This window comes from Corvus kubaryi, unplaced genomic scaffold (assembly GCF_017639235.1).
Source record: "Corvus kubaryi isolate FWS band 111438036 unplaced genomic scaffold, C.kubaryi_AGA036_p1.0 37149, whole genome shotgun sequence".
NCBI classification, from domain to species: Eukaryota; Metazoa; Chordata; class Aves; order Passeriformes; family Corvidae; genus Corvus; species Corvus kubaryi.
Window position 1 is genome coordinate 446,644 of NW_024581039.1, and position 13,742 is coordinate 460,385.

Sequence of the window (13,742 nt, forward strand, 5' to 3'; positions counted from 1 at the left end):
TGGTTTTACCTCAGTAGCTGAAGAATAACATGAGACTTCAGGCAAGTGGATGCAAAAGGTTTTGATGTAATTAGCTCATTACTCTTATTATGCACATGGCCAGTTTTGTCCCTTTTGAACCTGGCTAATTCCTTAACCGCAGTGAATTCCACAGACTAATTATAGATTTCCTTTGCTTTCTGCCTTCTTCTGTTGTCAAATGCCATTCTGTTGCTGTGTTTGCCTGCAGCAGCTGAGGACACGGTTCTGCATCCGTGGGCGGGCGAACAGCTCGGTGTGAGCCATGCTTTCTGGGAATGGGATGACAAGTTACACCTGCTAAATCCGTGCTGCTGAGCTGTGCTCAGACCACTCTTGCCTCTGCTGAGCACAGAACCTGGCAAAAGTCGCTGACAGTGCTCTGCAGTTGCGCCCTGTGCGAGGACTGCCCTTGGTCCACACGAGCACTTGTGAGGTGCTGCGGTGACTGAGATAAGGACCTGGCCTGGGATTAGGGCAGCCCGGGCTGAAGGAAGGAGGGAAGGCTGACCCAGGTTTAATCCACATTCACTTCCCCGCCTGTTTCATCTCTGCAGTGCGAGGTATGTGCTTGCTGGCAGAGCAGGGGACAGGATAGGGACAGGGACAGGGTGGGTGGTGAGTGAGCTCCAGCAGCAGTGCTCACTTAGGTCCTTCAAAATGCCTTGGAAACTGGGGCCTCTGTGTAACAGGCTGTGCTGGCTAAGCCTGTTCCCAAGCACAGTCCATGCATGTGGCATTCGTGGGCAGGGATGCTGCCTGGAATTCCTGTGCTGAGTTTTTCTGTTCCAAAAGCCAGGTGTCATGGAGTTTTCGCTCTCCTTCCCCACCCCCGCTGGATTTTGGAACTTGTTAAGATATTTTGGGAGTGTGAAGTGGCATAGGAAAATCTATGCATACATCAGCCCCTCAGCTCCAGGGGCTGATGTATGCATATTCTGTTAGAGCATTTATTTAACCTTTGGAAAAAAACTGGCCTCAGGGAGGGAAGAAACCCCATATTTACACTTCCATCTGTTTTGGAAGATTAAAATATTCTTTATGCTCTGGGGGTCTTCCAAGAGAGCAAGAATACAAAAGGAATCCATCCCGTTACCCTTTATTAGAACATAACATGGTAAAGGAAGGTGGAGACACTGGAGGTGGGGTTTGAGGTATAATTTTTAACTCCTTTTTTCACCCACAGGCACTTCTTCGCAGCTGTCTATGATGTGAGTCATTATCTCTAGCGCTCTTTGGTAAAGCCTTGCTACGTTTCTTGTAGAATCAGATGAAGTGTGAGCCTTTCTTTGGGAAATAAAACACTAGAAGGGAAATGGGAGGTCTGTAAAATGACTCTGGGATTTGGCATGGAGGAGTGAGATTTTGGGATGCTTAGGCACAATGGATTGCAAGTTTGGCTTTGCGGTGAAGGGTAAGGTAAGGTTTTGTTTTCTTTTCAGAAGCTGATGTTCCTGTATCCTTGTATGATCAGACACTTCATACTTTGCTTTAGTCACAGGACCTGAGACTTGTATGACAGTGGGGTCAAAATCTTCCTTCTCTTTGAGAAAAACTCCTAATGGATGTTACTCAGTACAGGGAGAAAGATGAAACCCAGAGGGCTCGTGCTAAAATAAAACCAGGGAGAACACACAGCCGGTATGCTCTGGAGCATTCCTTGTAGTTAATTCCTGTGTACTCTTATTGTACTTCTCCCTTCTTACAGTGCAGGAGTGGGGAAAGTCACTGGGGCAATGGTTATTGGGATAAAATGATAGTGACTGTAAGAGGTTCTGCCTTAGAACGTTGTCTTTACTGCTCTCTGTAAAACTTGGTTAGAAGTATTTCATTATAATTCTAATCTTTTTTAATGATGCATGTTTTGGGCTTTGTTTCCCTCATTTCTTGGAATCTGAAAGTGACTAAGCAAAACCTTGGAATTTAAAAAAATCTTTGGAACTTTTTAAGCTCCACTAAGTGCACGCACAGACAGAGTTTCTCTAAGTGTGTTTAAATTATTCTGAAAAACATTTTTGGGTTCACAGAATTTCCTCTCGCCAAGCATAACCTGCTTTTCAGCCCTGATATTAACTGCTGTCCATGGGGCTCCCATAATTTTCTGGAGATTCCTTGAGATGAATGTTCTTGAAGATGGTGTATGTTACTGATCTGAATTTGTAAATGGTGGTCTTGAAGGCATGTTGTCTGTAAAAGCACATTTCCAGTAGTACAGGCTGCAGTCTGCAGATTTACCGGAGTGTCCGTGCAGAGCAGGTTGGCTCCTTCAGTGCTGAGCTGCCGTGGGCACCTGGACACGTCTGCCTCTGTACCTGCCCACAGGTGGAGGGACCCCCAAACCAGGCAAACCCAGAGCCCTCAGCCATCCCAGTGCCATGGGAAGGAGGTGGCCTGAGGTCTTTCACTGTTCTTGACAGAAATCTGAAGGTGATCATTTTGGGGAATGTTGAAACATTCAACTTCTCTGACTCGGGTGTACAGGGAGGCACGTGCCTTAAGGGCTCGGTGAGGATGTTTTTCTGTGTATACCTGCACTGATGAGAACGCAGGTAGATTGGATGGGTTGAGGGGGTGGGAAAAGGGGATGGATGAAGATTAACCGATAGCCGAATAGAGGACCCCTCAAGACCAGGGAAAGAATCAGATTGGGATGTGGCTTCAGGGAAGAGGCTTCTCTGCCTTTGTGTTGGAGTGTGCTGGTATTTCTGTAGCCAGAATTACAGGAGCTGTTGATCAGTTCTTTCACATATGTGAGGCAGAAAAGGGGCAGCACAAAGGGAATGGTTTTGTGTTTCTTACAGCAGCAAAATTATCTGGTGCAAGACTGTTCCACAGAAACCAGTCAGGCTATTTTGAAATGCAAAGTTTGCCCGCACATGACAAGCCTGGCATTCACGCACTTGCATAACAACTGTTACTAAATTTTATATGTGGGGAGGCGGTTTCAGCTTTTAAAATAAAAATAGAGCCATGTAGGCCTTAGTAGTTCCATTGTTCTTTCACGTGTGCCTGTGCTCTCCACCCCCTTCTTTTGGAGCTTAAAATAAGTAAATAATACATCATGTCACTGGCAGAAGCTAGTTTGAGACTTGCTTTCAAAACTGTTTCAAAAGTATAGAGCAAATGTGATTCCAGACTCAAGTGAACAAATACGAAACTATTCATGGGCCCCAGTTTCACACTGCTCCAAAGTAATGTGATTTTTAAAGGAGGCTGATCTTCCTTAAGATTTTTTGCTGGAGTTTTTAAGTCATCAGTGCTTTTGTTGTCTTCCAGAAGAAGAGCTGGAAGCTGCCTTTTCATGCAAAGATTCACATGAAAGATGATAATTATGTATCTACAATTGCTTGAGCTTTAAGAAAATGCCATACACTGCAAGGTGGCAAATACGTGGCAAATAGCTAGTTCTGGATGTCTGAGGGATTCCAGAGGTCAGAAAAAGGATTTCTTAAGACCTCAGATTGTTTTGATGGCTGTTGTTCTGCCAAACTCTCTTTGTACTAACTTGTGGTTATGATTAACATAACTTTCATTATTAGCATCCTTTTCTTAGGATTCCCTTTTATTCTCCAGAGAGCTGTTATCAGCTTCAAGGTTCTCCTGATCTTGGCAGGCACCGATGTTCTCTTTAGGTTTTGGCCGATCATGTTGGGATAGATGAGATTTAGTGCTTTTATAATTTTCAATTTTATAGCGAGGAGCATTTTAGATAGATGTTCCACAAATCAACTCCCCTTCATCTCCAGTCACTGGTATGATGGTGACTGGGCTCGTTTCTCTTTTAAACACTACTTGGTCCTTTGAATGTCTGATAATACATATGAATATATGCACTGACTTCTCCTGTGTGATGGCATTGTCAGGTGTAAGAAGTGTAAAGCATTAAATACTGTACCTTTCAGATTGAGTATAGCTGTGCCTTCACTGCACATGGAGCGGGTTTTACCTGCCTTGTATTTTGTTGTTGCATTTTATTACGAAGATTTATTACCTGGATAGAAGGAGCTATCTGGATAGAAGGAGCCCTATAGTGGGTAAAAGAAACCTGTATTTCCCCTCCCCAGTAAGCCTTCACTGCAAAACCAGCTTCTCTTTCAGTGAGGAATACCCTCCCAGGTAGAGGGTGTTCTCTTTGTTGCCCTCAATGTAGGTTTATGATGTCCCGCACTACAGTTGGGTCACCTCTTGGGCACAGCGACCTCGCTGCATTGGGTGGCTCTCTGTCAGTCTGTCATGTCCTGGTGTTGGTGTCCCTGTGGATGCAATACTGTTTGAGTGCTGCCAGTGTAACTCTGGGTATGGGCTGGCCATCTGTAGTGTCCCCAGGCTCCAGGCTTGCGGTTCATTTTCTGTATCCATTTTCTGGTATTGCAGGGGTTCTACCAGAACACCCCGTAGATTCCACCTGGATATTTCCTACATTAACAGCTTCCTAGCAGTTCATGACTGTCAATTTGTTGTGCTGCAGGTTTCATTAAGATGGCATTTTAACACTGGTACCGGTGTAAAAATTCATATAGAGAAAGTTTTCTACTTGTAGTTTTCTGTTTTGTAACATTTCCACCTTTAGTTCTTTATCCTCTTCCCCAGGCAAACCCAGTACTTTTCCTCAAAGCAACCTCTGCAGCAAGTTTTCCTAGCAAAGTGCAGAACGGTTGGTTCCATGTGTCATATACATGATGTCATCCACATGAGTGGAAGGGCTTCACTCTGCTCATCCAGTGTCACGCTCCTAAGTTTTTCCAGCATCCCCTTTTAAATCCTGATGCAAGTCAGCAGTTCAGGGCTGAGACTGACATTCACAAGGAACTGTGGGATGAGCTGCTTTATTTTCCACTTGTATTTAGAGCACAATGAAAGTATTCATGCATCACTTGGAATGGTGCTTTTCAGGAGTGCCATAAGGGGGGGGTTTATAGTGATTTCTTGAGGAGTGAGTGAGTCTGCCAGAGGAGAGTCAAGAAAGCAGTGTTTCATTTTAATCCCTGTCTCCCCTGCTTTTAATCAGTCAATTTCAGGGTGAGAATATCTGGCAGGTACAACTCCAGACCGATTCAAGTCTGCTTTCTGTGCTCAAAAGTTAGAATCATAGAACCATAGAATATGTTGAGTTGGAAGGGACCCATCAGGATCATCGAGTCCCAGCTCCTGGCCCTGCAGAGGACATCCCAAGAATCTCACCATGTGCCTGAGAGCATTGTCCAAACTCGTCTTGTTGGTTTGTTGGGGTTTTTTTGTGCTTTCAGCAGGTCTTATTTATTATTGTGTCTTCTGACACCTGAACCATCAGGATTTTCTTCCTTTTACACATCTGCAGACACTGCTGTCAGACAGGAATCTGGTATTTTACTGCTTGTCTTCGTGTCTTTTTCATTCCAATTTGTGGATAGGTTTTCCACTGAATTTTAACAGACCAGATGCTTTATTTCTTTGTTTTGCAAGTTTTCCTCAATTTTACTGATGTTCATGTTTTTGTCTAATAACTCTTCCATGTCAGTACTGATTTTCCCTTGCAAAGATGCCGTGTTTATCTGGAATACTTGCTGTTAGTTGGGTTTTCAGGGTGCAATTAACCATGGTAAAGTTCCCTCAGTGTTTCTGCTGCTGCTTTGACATGTAGTGTCTGTTCTCTGGGATCCCAGTCATTTTGTTTTGCTGCTGTAGTTATGTTCTTAATTGGGGTTCTGCCTTCTTCCATTCTTTGCCCATTCTCCGATTCCTTCAGCAGTTTGTCAGTTACAATGTCTGCTCCCTAGGAAGTCTCAGGTGCTCTGTGTTATTTTCCTGGTAGCTGTATGGATCCCGGGAGCAGCGGTTGTGTTACCTGCAGAGCAGATGGCAGACCAGGATCCAAATAACTGGGGCTGTCCAGACCCCTGGATTTCACCTGAAGCTGCTCAGTTAATGGCACTTGCAAATTAGACTGCTTATTTAGTTGTTAGAATCTGAGCCTGATTCTAAGTAATAAGTTTCTTAAAAGCTTTATGATGTTATTTATTTACTGACTTCTACACGTAAGAACTTTAGTATTGATCAGGTGCTTTCTAGTCACTAAGAGCTCCTGTAACTGCAGCGTGAAGAACTGTCTGACGGTACTGATGACTTCTGTGTTCCCCATGGCCTGATGGGGCTGGGAAGGGACCCCTGCATTCCTCATGGCCCATTGCCTTCAACTGGTACCCCTCCTCTGCAGCGTTCCCGTGCAAGCTCCGTGAAGAGCTGTTCTGCCACCGGGGGTGGGCAACCTGGGGGGCAGAGCAAGTGGCCGCAGGGCAGGGCTGTGTGGCACTGCTCCACCTGGGGCAGTGTCAGCTTTCCTTGGCCTCCAGTCTCTGTTTTGCTACGTGTTTGTTTTAAGTAAACAACTGTGTGGAAGTAAACAGTCTCAAATATCCAATTGTTCGAGTAAACTGCAGCCTCACCCTCAGGACCGAGAGCTTGGCTAGACAGCTCAGTCTGACGCACTCTGTCCTGCTTTTAGAGCAGGCAGACATGTCAGTAGTCTGTTCAGTAAAGGCAAAATTTCCTTACTGAAATTTGTAATAAACTTAATTATTCTCTATTTTTTTAAAATAGAAATAGATGGGAAAAAAAATCATCTGTGCCACTTCCATGGTTTTCATTTTCTGTAGGCAGAAGATTCATCCTAAAAAATTTTAGCACTAAAAAATTGTAGTATTTCTAAGGGTTCCTGAAAACAACATTGCCCAAGTATGGATTGATATCCTAAATCTGGGGGGATACCTGTAAATATTAGCACGGTACATCAAGCAATTCAAAGCAGCATCAGCATTTCTTTATAATCAAAGTGATGCTTTGCTTTCTTCTAAACCTTGGTGCTTAATGCTGAACTTAATTGCAGTTTAAGCAGGTGCATTTATGTGCACGTACTGATAGAAATAATCAATCCAACATGATGTCTTGTTTATTCTTGTTTCCACCTTTGTGGCACTTTATATTCCAAGTACATGGAGTTTCCAGTATAATGAACATGCAAGCACTGATTGTTCTGTAGTGATACTGTCACAAAATAGTTCCTTAAATTTAAAAACTATCAGAGAATATTTTGATGACTTGGTTGGTAATCTGAGTGTCTGGTGGTATTGTGAGTGTCTCTTGTTGATGCTTTCAAGAAACCTTGGATCAGCATTAAGCTGAGTGTGCTGCAGCCTTGAGAGGGAAGCACCAGAGCAGGTCAGGGTCCTGGTTTTACTCAGGCACCCATTTCCTCCCTTCAAGCAGAGGCTCTGCTCCAGTTCCACTTCCTGACATTGTACCCATGTGAAGTTCATCTGTTCCTGCAGGATGCTGTTTCTCCCAGTTTAGAGCACAGAACCATGGAATGGTTTGTGTTGGGAGGGGCCTTAAAGACCATCCCAATTCCACCCTCTGCCGTGGGCAGGAACACCTTCCACTAGAGCAGGTTGCTCACTGCCCTGTCTGTCTGAATCACTGCAGCTTGGTTTTATGGCTCAAAACAATTATAACCACTGCTTCAAAATACTTCCAGTTGCACTTCCAGTCAGCCTCCAGGGATTAGTTACAGCCAGTCCCTTCCAAACCTCATGGCTCCTATTTTTCCCTGACTGGTTTTAATGGACTACCATGGGCGTGCTCGTGGGCAGGAGCTGTGTGGGAGCAGGCAGTTCTTGCCCCCAGCAGGGACAGAGCTGCAGGGAATGATCTCTGCTGTCATGGGCAGTGTTTAACTGAGCACATTCCAACACTCATTTTCAATGTGTGAGCAGCTTACTAGAGTTCCGAGGTTTCACTGAAGACAATTCCACTAGAAGTGTTTGGAGGTGCTGTTGTCATCCAGTTAAATGAAAAATTCCTTCTGCAATGCTCTTTGGCTGTACAATTATAGGCCATTAAATCTTATGTCTTCTTTTGCAGTGACCCATATGTGAAACTTTCCTTGTATGTAGCAGATGAGAACAGAGAACTTGCTCTTGTGCAGACAAAAACTATCAAAAAGGTATGTAGATACTCTTTTTAATTCTATGGCTTTGGAGTGATTAAGAACGCTGGCACACAATTGTATAACATAATGCAGCACTAATTAAAATCGTTATGTACATGTATAGCAACTGGATAATGTGGTTTTTCTCCAAACCGAAATGAGAGAACGAGTGCCTGCAACCTCATTGTGTCTGGCCTGGAGACACCACCTAACATGTTCCATATTGTTCCCTAAAGCTTGGCTTATCAAATCCCACTGCACCATTCACAGGTTCTTTTATCAAATTCGTATTTCACTGAAAGACATGGCTGAAATAAAGGACTGAGAAATTCTGCTTTAATTATCATCTATCTGACTTTTAGCAAAAATGATCATTCTTTAATATGTCTGTTCAGAATTTCCATTTTCAAAATTATTTTCTTAATATGGGAATTTAAAACAACCAGATGACAGAAGATATGCTGTAAGAAAAGCCTGGGAATGCTTACATTTTCAGGTAGAACCAAAATTGAGTTTTATTTCATTTCTTAATTTCAATCCTCACAAACAAAATTCCACCAGGGGATATTTGTCATTATCAGGACCTAAGATTTTGTAAGAATATATATATTTTTTGAATTTGCTGATATTGGTGGCAGAGAGAAAAAAAATCATAAGCTATATGAAAAGGGAAAATAATGAGTTGTCATTTTTTATGGAGGTATTTAGAATCAACAGGGCTTCAGTTGAAATCATTGCTGCAAAACAGAATAGTGAGGAGAATTTTGTTATTGAAAACACAAACCAGGATGATGTGGTTCTAAAACCAGGACATTAGGTGTCATGAGAAGACCACTGTGGAATCCTGGAGGTGTGTAAGATCCAAGCAGAACTTGTCCTGGAACCAGGGCATATTTGATGTGGAAAAGGAATTTTTCAAAGATGTCCTGGTTAGCCGTTGGTGCTTGTTTCATTGCCAGGACTGCATCTGCCTTTTTTCACTGTTTTGTCTCACTGAGTCACTTAAAGCCTGGATGTTCTCAGTCATTTCTGTAACAGTGGTATTATTTCATATCTTGGAAAGTTGTAGTTGGTAATTTCTGGTTTGAATTGTTAAATTTCATCTCAAGGCAGAGTTCTTCCTGTGCAATTTGCAGTCCTCTCTCTATTTTGTAAATAGCAAACACCATTAGCTTATCTTGGTTTTGAGTTAAAATCATTAATAAAAATGTACTGAGTACAATCAATCTGAGGAATGACTGACTGGCAGTTACCTCCTTCAGCTCTGTAACTGTGTCTAACCCTTCACAAGTTTCTCATTTTTTTCCTCGTTTTTGTGTTCCTCAGTTGAATGGGTAACTTTGTGTGGTACTGCCTTGCCAGGAGTGCCTTTGGGAAAGCAAAAGGAACTGCAGTGTCCCTTTTTTGTTCTCCTTTTCCATGACCTGTGCTGTTGTCTGATCTGTACCCTACTGCACAGCTGGACTGTGCCTCTGAGAGTGCTTCATTACAGCCAAAGGGGTTAAATGCACATTGTTTTCTTACTCTGAAAAAATAAAGTTACCAGAAGAATGTCAGCTTCATGTGGCATGACCTACCTGGGTTGAATTTCTGAGGCTTTTTGTTTCGATTTATCTCCCTCCATTGTTAATCCAGCTGTAAGGTTTGATTAATGCATTGTACTTCTTTTTGGAGCTGTGTTTGGAATGCCCTGCTGGAAAGGATGTCTCTGAAGTAGGGAAAGCTAGATTTGCTGTTTGCTGCCTTCTGATCCTGTAACATGGTCAGTGTGTTCTTTAAATTCCTGCTGGAATTTAAAAGTTTGGATGAAAATTATCCAGTTTCTTCAATTTCTTCACCTTGACTGTGCTGAGCTCCGAAGACTTCTACCTTTCCCATATGGAATATTAAAAATAGTTTTCCATCTCTGAGAATGCTCAGTCTCCCCATTAAGCTCCAGTGCTCAGGAGCATCATTTATCTCCATGTCCTCATTTTCTGTGTAGGGTTGAAAACCCTTCTGGAGTACCCGAGGAAGGTCCAGCTCAGCTTGGCTCCTGGCAGTCCTTTGTGCAGCACTTGCCCTTTTTAGGATGTAGCTCTTCTTGAGGTTGAGTTTCTGTTATTGTTGCCCTGCTCATGTCCTGTATGGAGCTATTGCTGCAATTCCTTCTCCTTTGGTGGCACTCAGGTCTTTGCACTTTCAGCCTTGGCCCACTAAGAGTGGGACCTGTAAAGATGGAAGAAATTTCTGTGAGTTACCAGGCATTTACCAAAGACTGCTGCCTTTCCATCAGATTTCCCTGAACTTTGTGGTTAAGCATCATTAGGAATTAATGGGTTATCAATGGGCAGTAGTGCCCTCAAATTCAGTGTTAAGGCAGTCCTTGCTTTGGTAAATTGTATGTACCCTCTCTTGCTGACAGCAGGAGCATTTGAGGAATACAAGTGTTTAAAATGTAGCATTGTTTTTCTTACTGCTTCATTTTAATTTATATTTTTCTGAATACATTTGTGCTCCTTCAGGGAAAAAAAGCTGGAAGTTTCTTTGTGCCCACAACCCCCATCCTTACGCTTACCCTCATCCATTCACCTGCCCTTTACAGTGATCTTTTCTTTACGGAAGTATTTCCTGCTCTGCCATGAGGTCCTGTATTCCCAGTTTGTAGAGAGATGCAGTATAGTCAGCCCCCATGCCCTGCACATGAGGAATCTATTGGATCTATAGCAAGGAGTAAGATAAACAGCCAAGATTCCCCTTCTCTGCTAGAGCAGAATTGTCGTGGGTGTAGAGCCAATTTTTCCTGTCAGCTCTGCCCGTAAATCTCTGCTGTGTGAGAGCATGAGGGAATGATTTGGCATGAGCACAAAAACATTGGACACACTGTCCAATTGTTTTTATACTTACCCAAGCTTGAATTGTCCAAATTACTGTTTGTAGTTCTCATCTCTTTTTTTTTTATCAATTTATTATGTTATGCTTGAGCTCACTTCAGCTTGCAATCTATATGCACATTTTTTCTGTGCGTTTTAGTCAGGTTGTTAAAATTAAAATCCTTGGGCTGGGAAGAGGTTGGAATAATATCGTACCTATTCCAAGGAATAACCTTTTCTTTTGTTCTTTTTTATTTTTCTGTTTCTTTCACAGTAAAAATCTGAGCATATTTTTGTAGCCTTAAAGTTACCTTTGTGTTTAAAAAATACTTTTTTTAAAATTTGGGTTTAAATTAATCTTGAGTATGAAATGTCTTCAGGTTTTATTTCTATAGGTTCTCAATGGTTTTTCTTTTAATCATCAAACTCTATTTATATTTAACATCTATTTTAGGATCATCTGACTCAAATTTTATCATCCCACGTTTGGTTTACTCAATAGAGAATTTCTAGATGGCAATATATTTTTCAATTTCTTTTATTACATGCTTTTCTTTCTCTTTTATTTCCCTAGAAAACTGTCATTTTCATGCATGTTTTTATAATTGCAAACCAGAAAACCTAAAGAAACTTTAGTATGTAAATACTGTTATTTCTTTTACAGACACTGAACCCGAAATGGAATGAAGAGTTTTATTTTAGAGTAAGTGTCTCTTTATTTGCGGTCATTATCAGGACATGCACAGCTAATCTTATTTTATATTTGTTGTTCATGTGTTTACTTAAAAGACCTGCTTGCCATGATGTACTTGCTGTTGTGTTTCTGCAGGGATGGAATGATCAGCAGGAGCTGGCACCAGGTTACTTAGAAACAGTTTCACAACCTGCCATTGTGTAAATGTGAAGGACAGTAACTTCGCTACTTAGTTGCAGACAATATTTTTCCAAAGAGGAATGGTTGAATTTTAGTGTAGCTGTAGCTTCCACCAAAGCAGGTCAGGTAGAATTTCAGGGGGTTTCAAGCATTAATCTCGAGCAGCTGCCCGAGGGCAGATGTGGCAGATTGTTCTGGGCGGGAGTTGTGCCGGACGCGGGGAGCTGCCTGCTGGGATGGGAGCTGGGAGAGCAGTGCCGTCAGTGGAATGTTCAGTGCACGGGCCTCAGCTTCATGGGGAATGCTTATTTGTACCCGTGTACCAAACAGCTTTTCTGGGGTTTGCAGCTAAGTAATACAAATCTAAAATCTCAGGGAAAGGGAATGCACAAAAGTGCTGCAAAACCTCTGGTATGGTTCATAGAAGCTCTGTTAAAACATCTTGACAGTCCTAAGCAATAATGGGATCTATCAAGTAATTTAGACCCTCTTTTGTGTGTCACAGTTCTCTGATTTTCTCAAAACTGACAAGTCCATTGCCAGCCCATAGCATTATCAGTGCATCGTGGTATATTATTTCTAAATTTTCTTAATTAAATGTGCTGGTCATAGTAACCTGGCTTGCAAAGGCTTTCTGAAAAAATATATCAACTGGATCAAACACTATAAAACTTTTTGTTGTTGAATAGCAGCTGTTTTGTTTTCCTGACAGAGTTCTTTTTATGTTTGTTTTTGTCCTTTTAAATGTTGGCAGTCTTTCTGCTTCAATTTAAGTAAATGCAGATAAGTCTCTGGAGGTATATTTGCTGTTTTCAGGTGTTGGGGAGACTTCTGTTGAGTGTTCCAAGACCATGTATGCTAAATGGGCTAGAGAATGGTGAGCGATGGACAGTCAGAAACATATCTGAATGTGAAATTCTGAAGGAAATGCAGCAAAACTCTGCTCCTCGTAAATCAATCAATCGCTTAGTGAAGGAGCCCTGATAATCTGTCCAGCCTGGGACTGGGGGTCCTCTGCCAGGGAAATGCAGTAACTGAGCACAGCAAATGAAAGCTTTCATGTCAACTGCCAGGCTCTTCCCAGTTGCTGCAAGGTTTTGGTGCTCCAGTTTAAGTAAAGATTTACATCAGAGCTGTTAGTCCTGTCCTGGTTGCCTTGGTTTAATTGCTGCCTGAGCTAGTACGCAGATACTGTTATTGTCCAGCTACTGAACTTCCAGTGACATTTGGATTTTCTCCCAGGTAAACCCAACCAACCATCGGCTCCTGTTCGAGGTGTTTGATGAAAACAGACTGGTGAGTGCTTGTCTTGGTTGTGTTACACCAATCACAAGGCTCTGTGTGCCGCAGCTGATGGAAATACAACACAGCTTAAAGGTGTCTTTAGACTGTTGTTTCAGTGAGCGTGCCAAGAAATGCGGATAGATGCATAAAAACCATTTGGGTTTGGGACTAAAAGGGCACTAAAGTAGTGCCCTGCTGGGTCAGACCAAAATAGTCCTCCTCACCCAGCCCTCTGACTGCAAAACCCTCGCTCTGTCCTTCTGTAGGCCTCTCCACTGCAAACCAATTAAGTCCTGACCTTTTTAGTCGCTGATAAAGCAGCTCCTTCAGCCCCTGACCATTTTAGTGTGCCTTTGTAGTCCTTTAATGCTTCTGCATCTTGCTTTGGGAGGTGGTTACCAGAGCTGCACCTTGTGCTCATGAGGCACGTGTGAAGGTTTGAGGTCGTGGCAGAATGATGCTCTGTTGGGTTTCAGTTCTCTGCCTCACAATGCTCACATGTTAGTGGGTTTAGTCTGCCTGCATTTGGCCGATACAGTAGCTCTTCTGGAGGAGGCTTTTCACCTCTGACTTTTGCTTGCTTTTGTTGTAGTTATGATTCATGGGATAAGTGACAGTGTTCTCTGTACATCTGGGGTTAAACATGCCGGTGCAGTGGCACACTGGTGGATGGCTCTTGGGGGTTTGCCTTTTGAACATTGTAACACCATCTCTCTGTTCATGAGCTCAGGAATTAATGTTCTCTGGGCTG

At 42.6% G+C, this 13,742-nt stretch overlaps 1 protein-coding gene across 4 annotated transcripts in view; it reads left to right on the forward strand.

The window, feature by feature from the left end:
* Positions 1 to 13,742, forward strand: part of NEDD4L (NEDD4 like E3 ubiquitin protein ligase) — a 103,805-nt gene that overhangs the window by 39,672 nt on the left and 50,391 nt on the right. For all 4 annotated transcript variants that reach the window (XM_042021525.1, XM_042021524.1, XM_042021527.1 and 1 more), the window contains exons 3-5: positions 7,915 to 7,996; positions 11,498 to 11,536; positions 12,950 to 13,003. In XM_042021525.1, the coding sequence (XP_041877459.1) occupies positions 7,915 to 7,996; positions 11,498 to 11,536; positions 12,950 to 13,003 (175 nt within the window). The remainder of the gene's footprint in view (positions 1 to 7,914; positions 7,997 to 11,497; positions 11,537 to 12,949; positions 13,004 to 13,742) is intronic.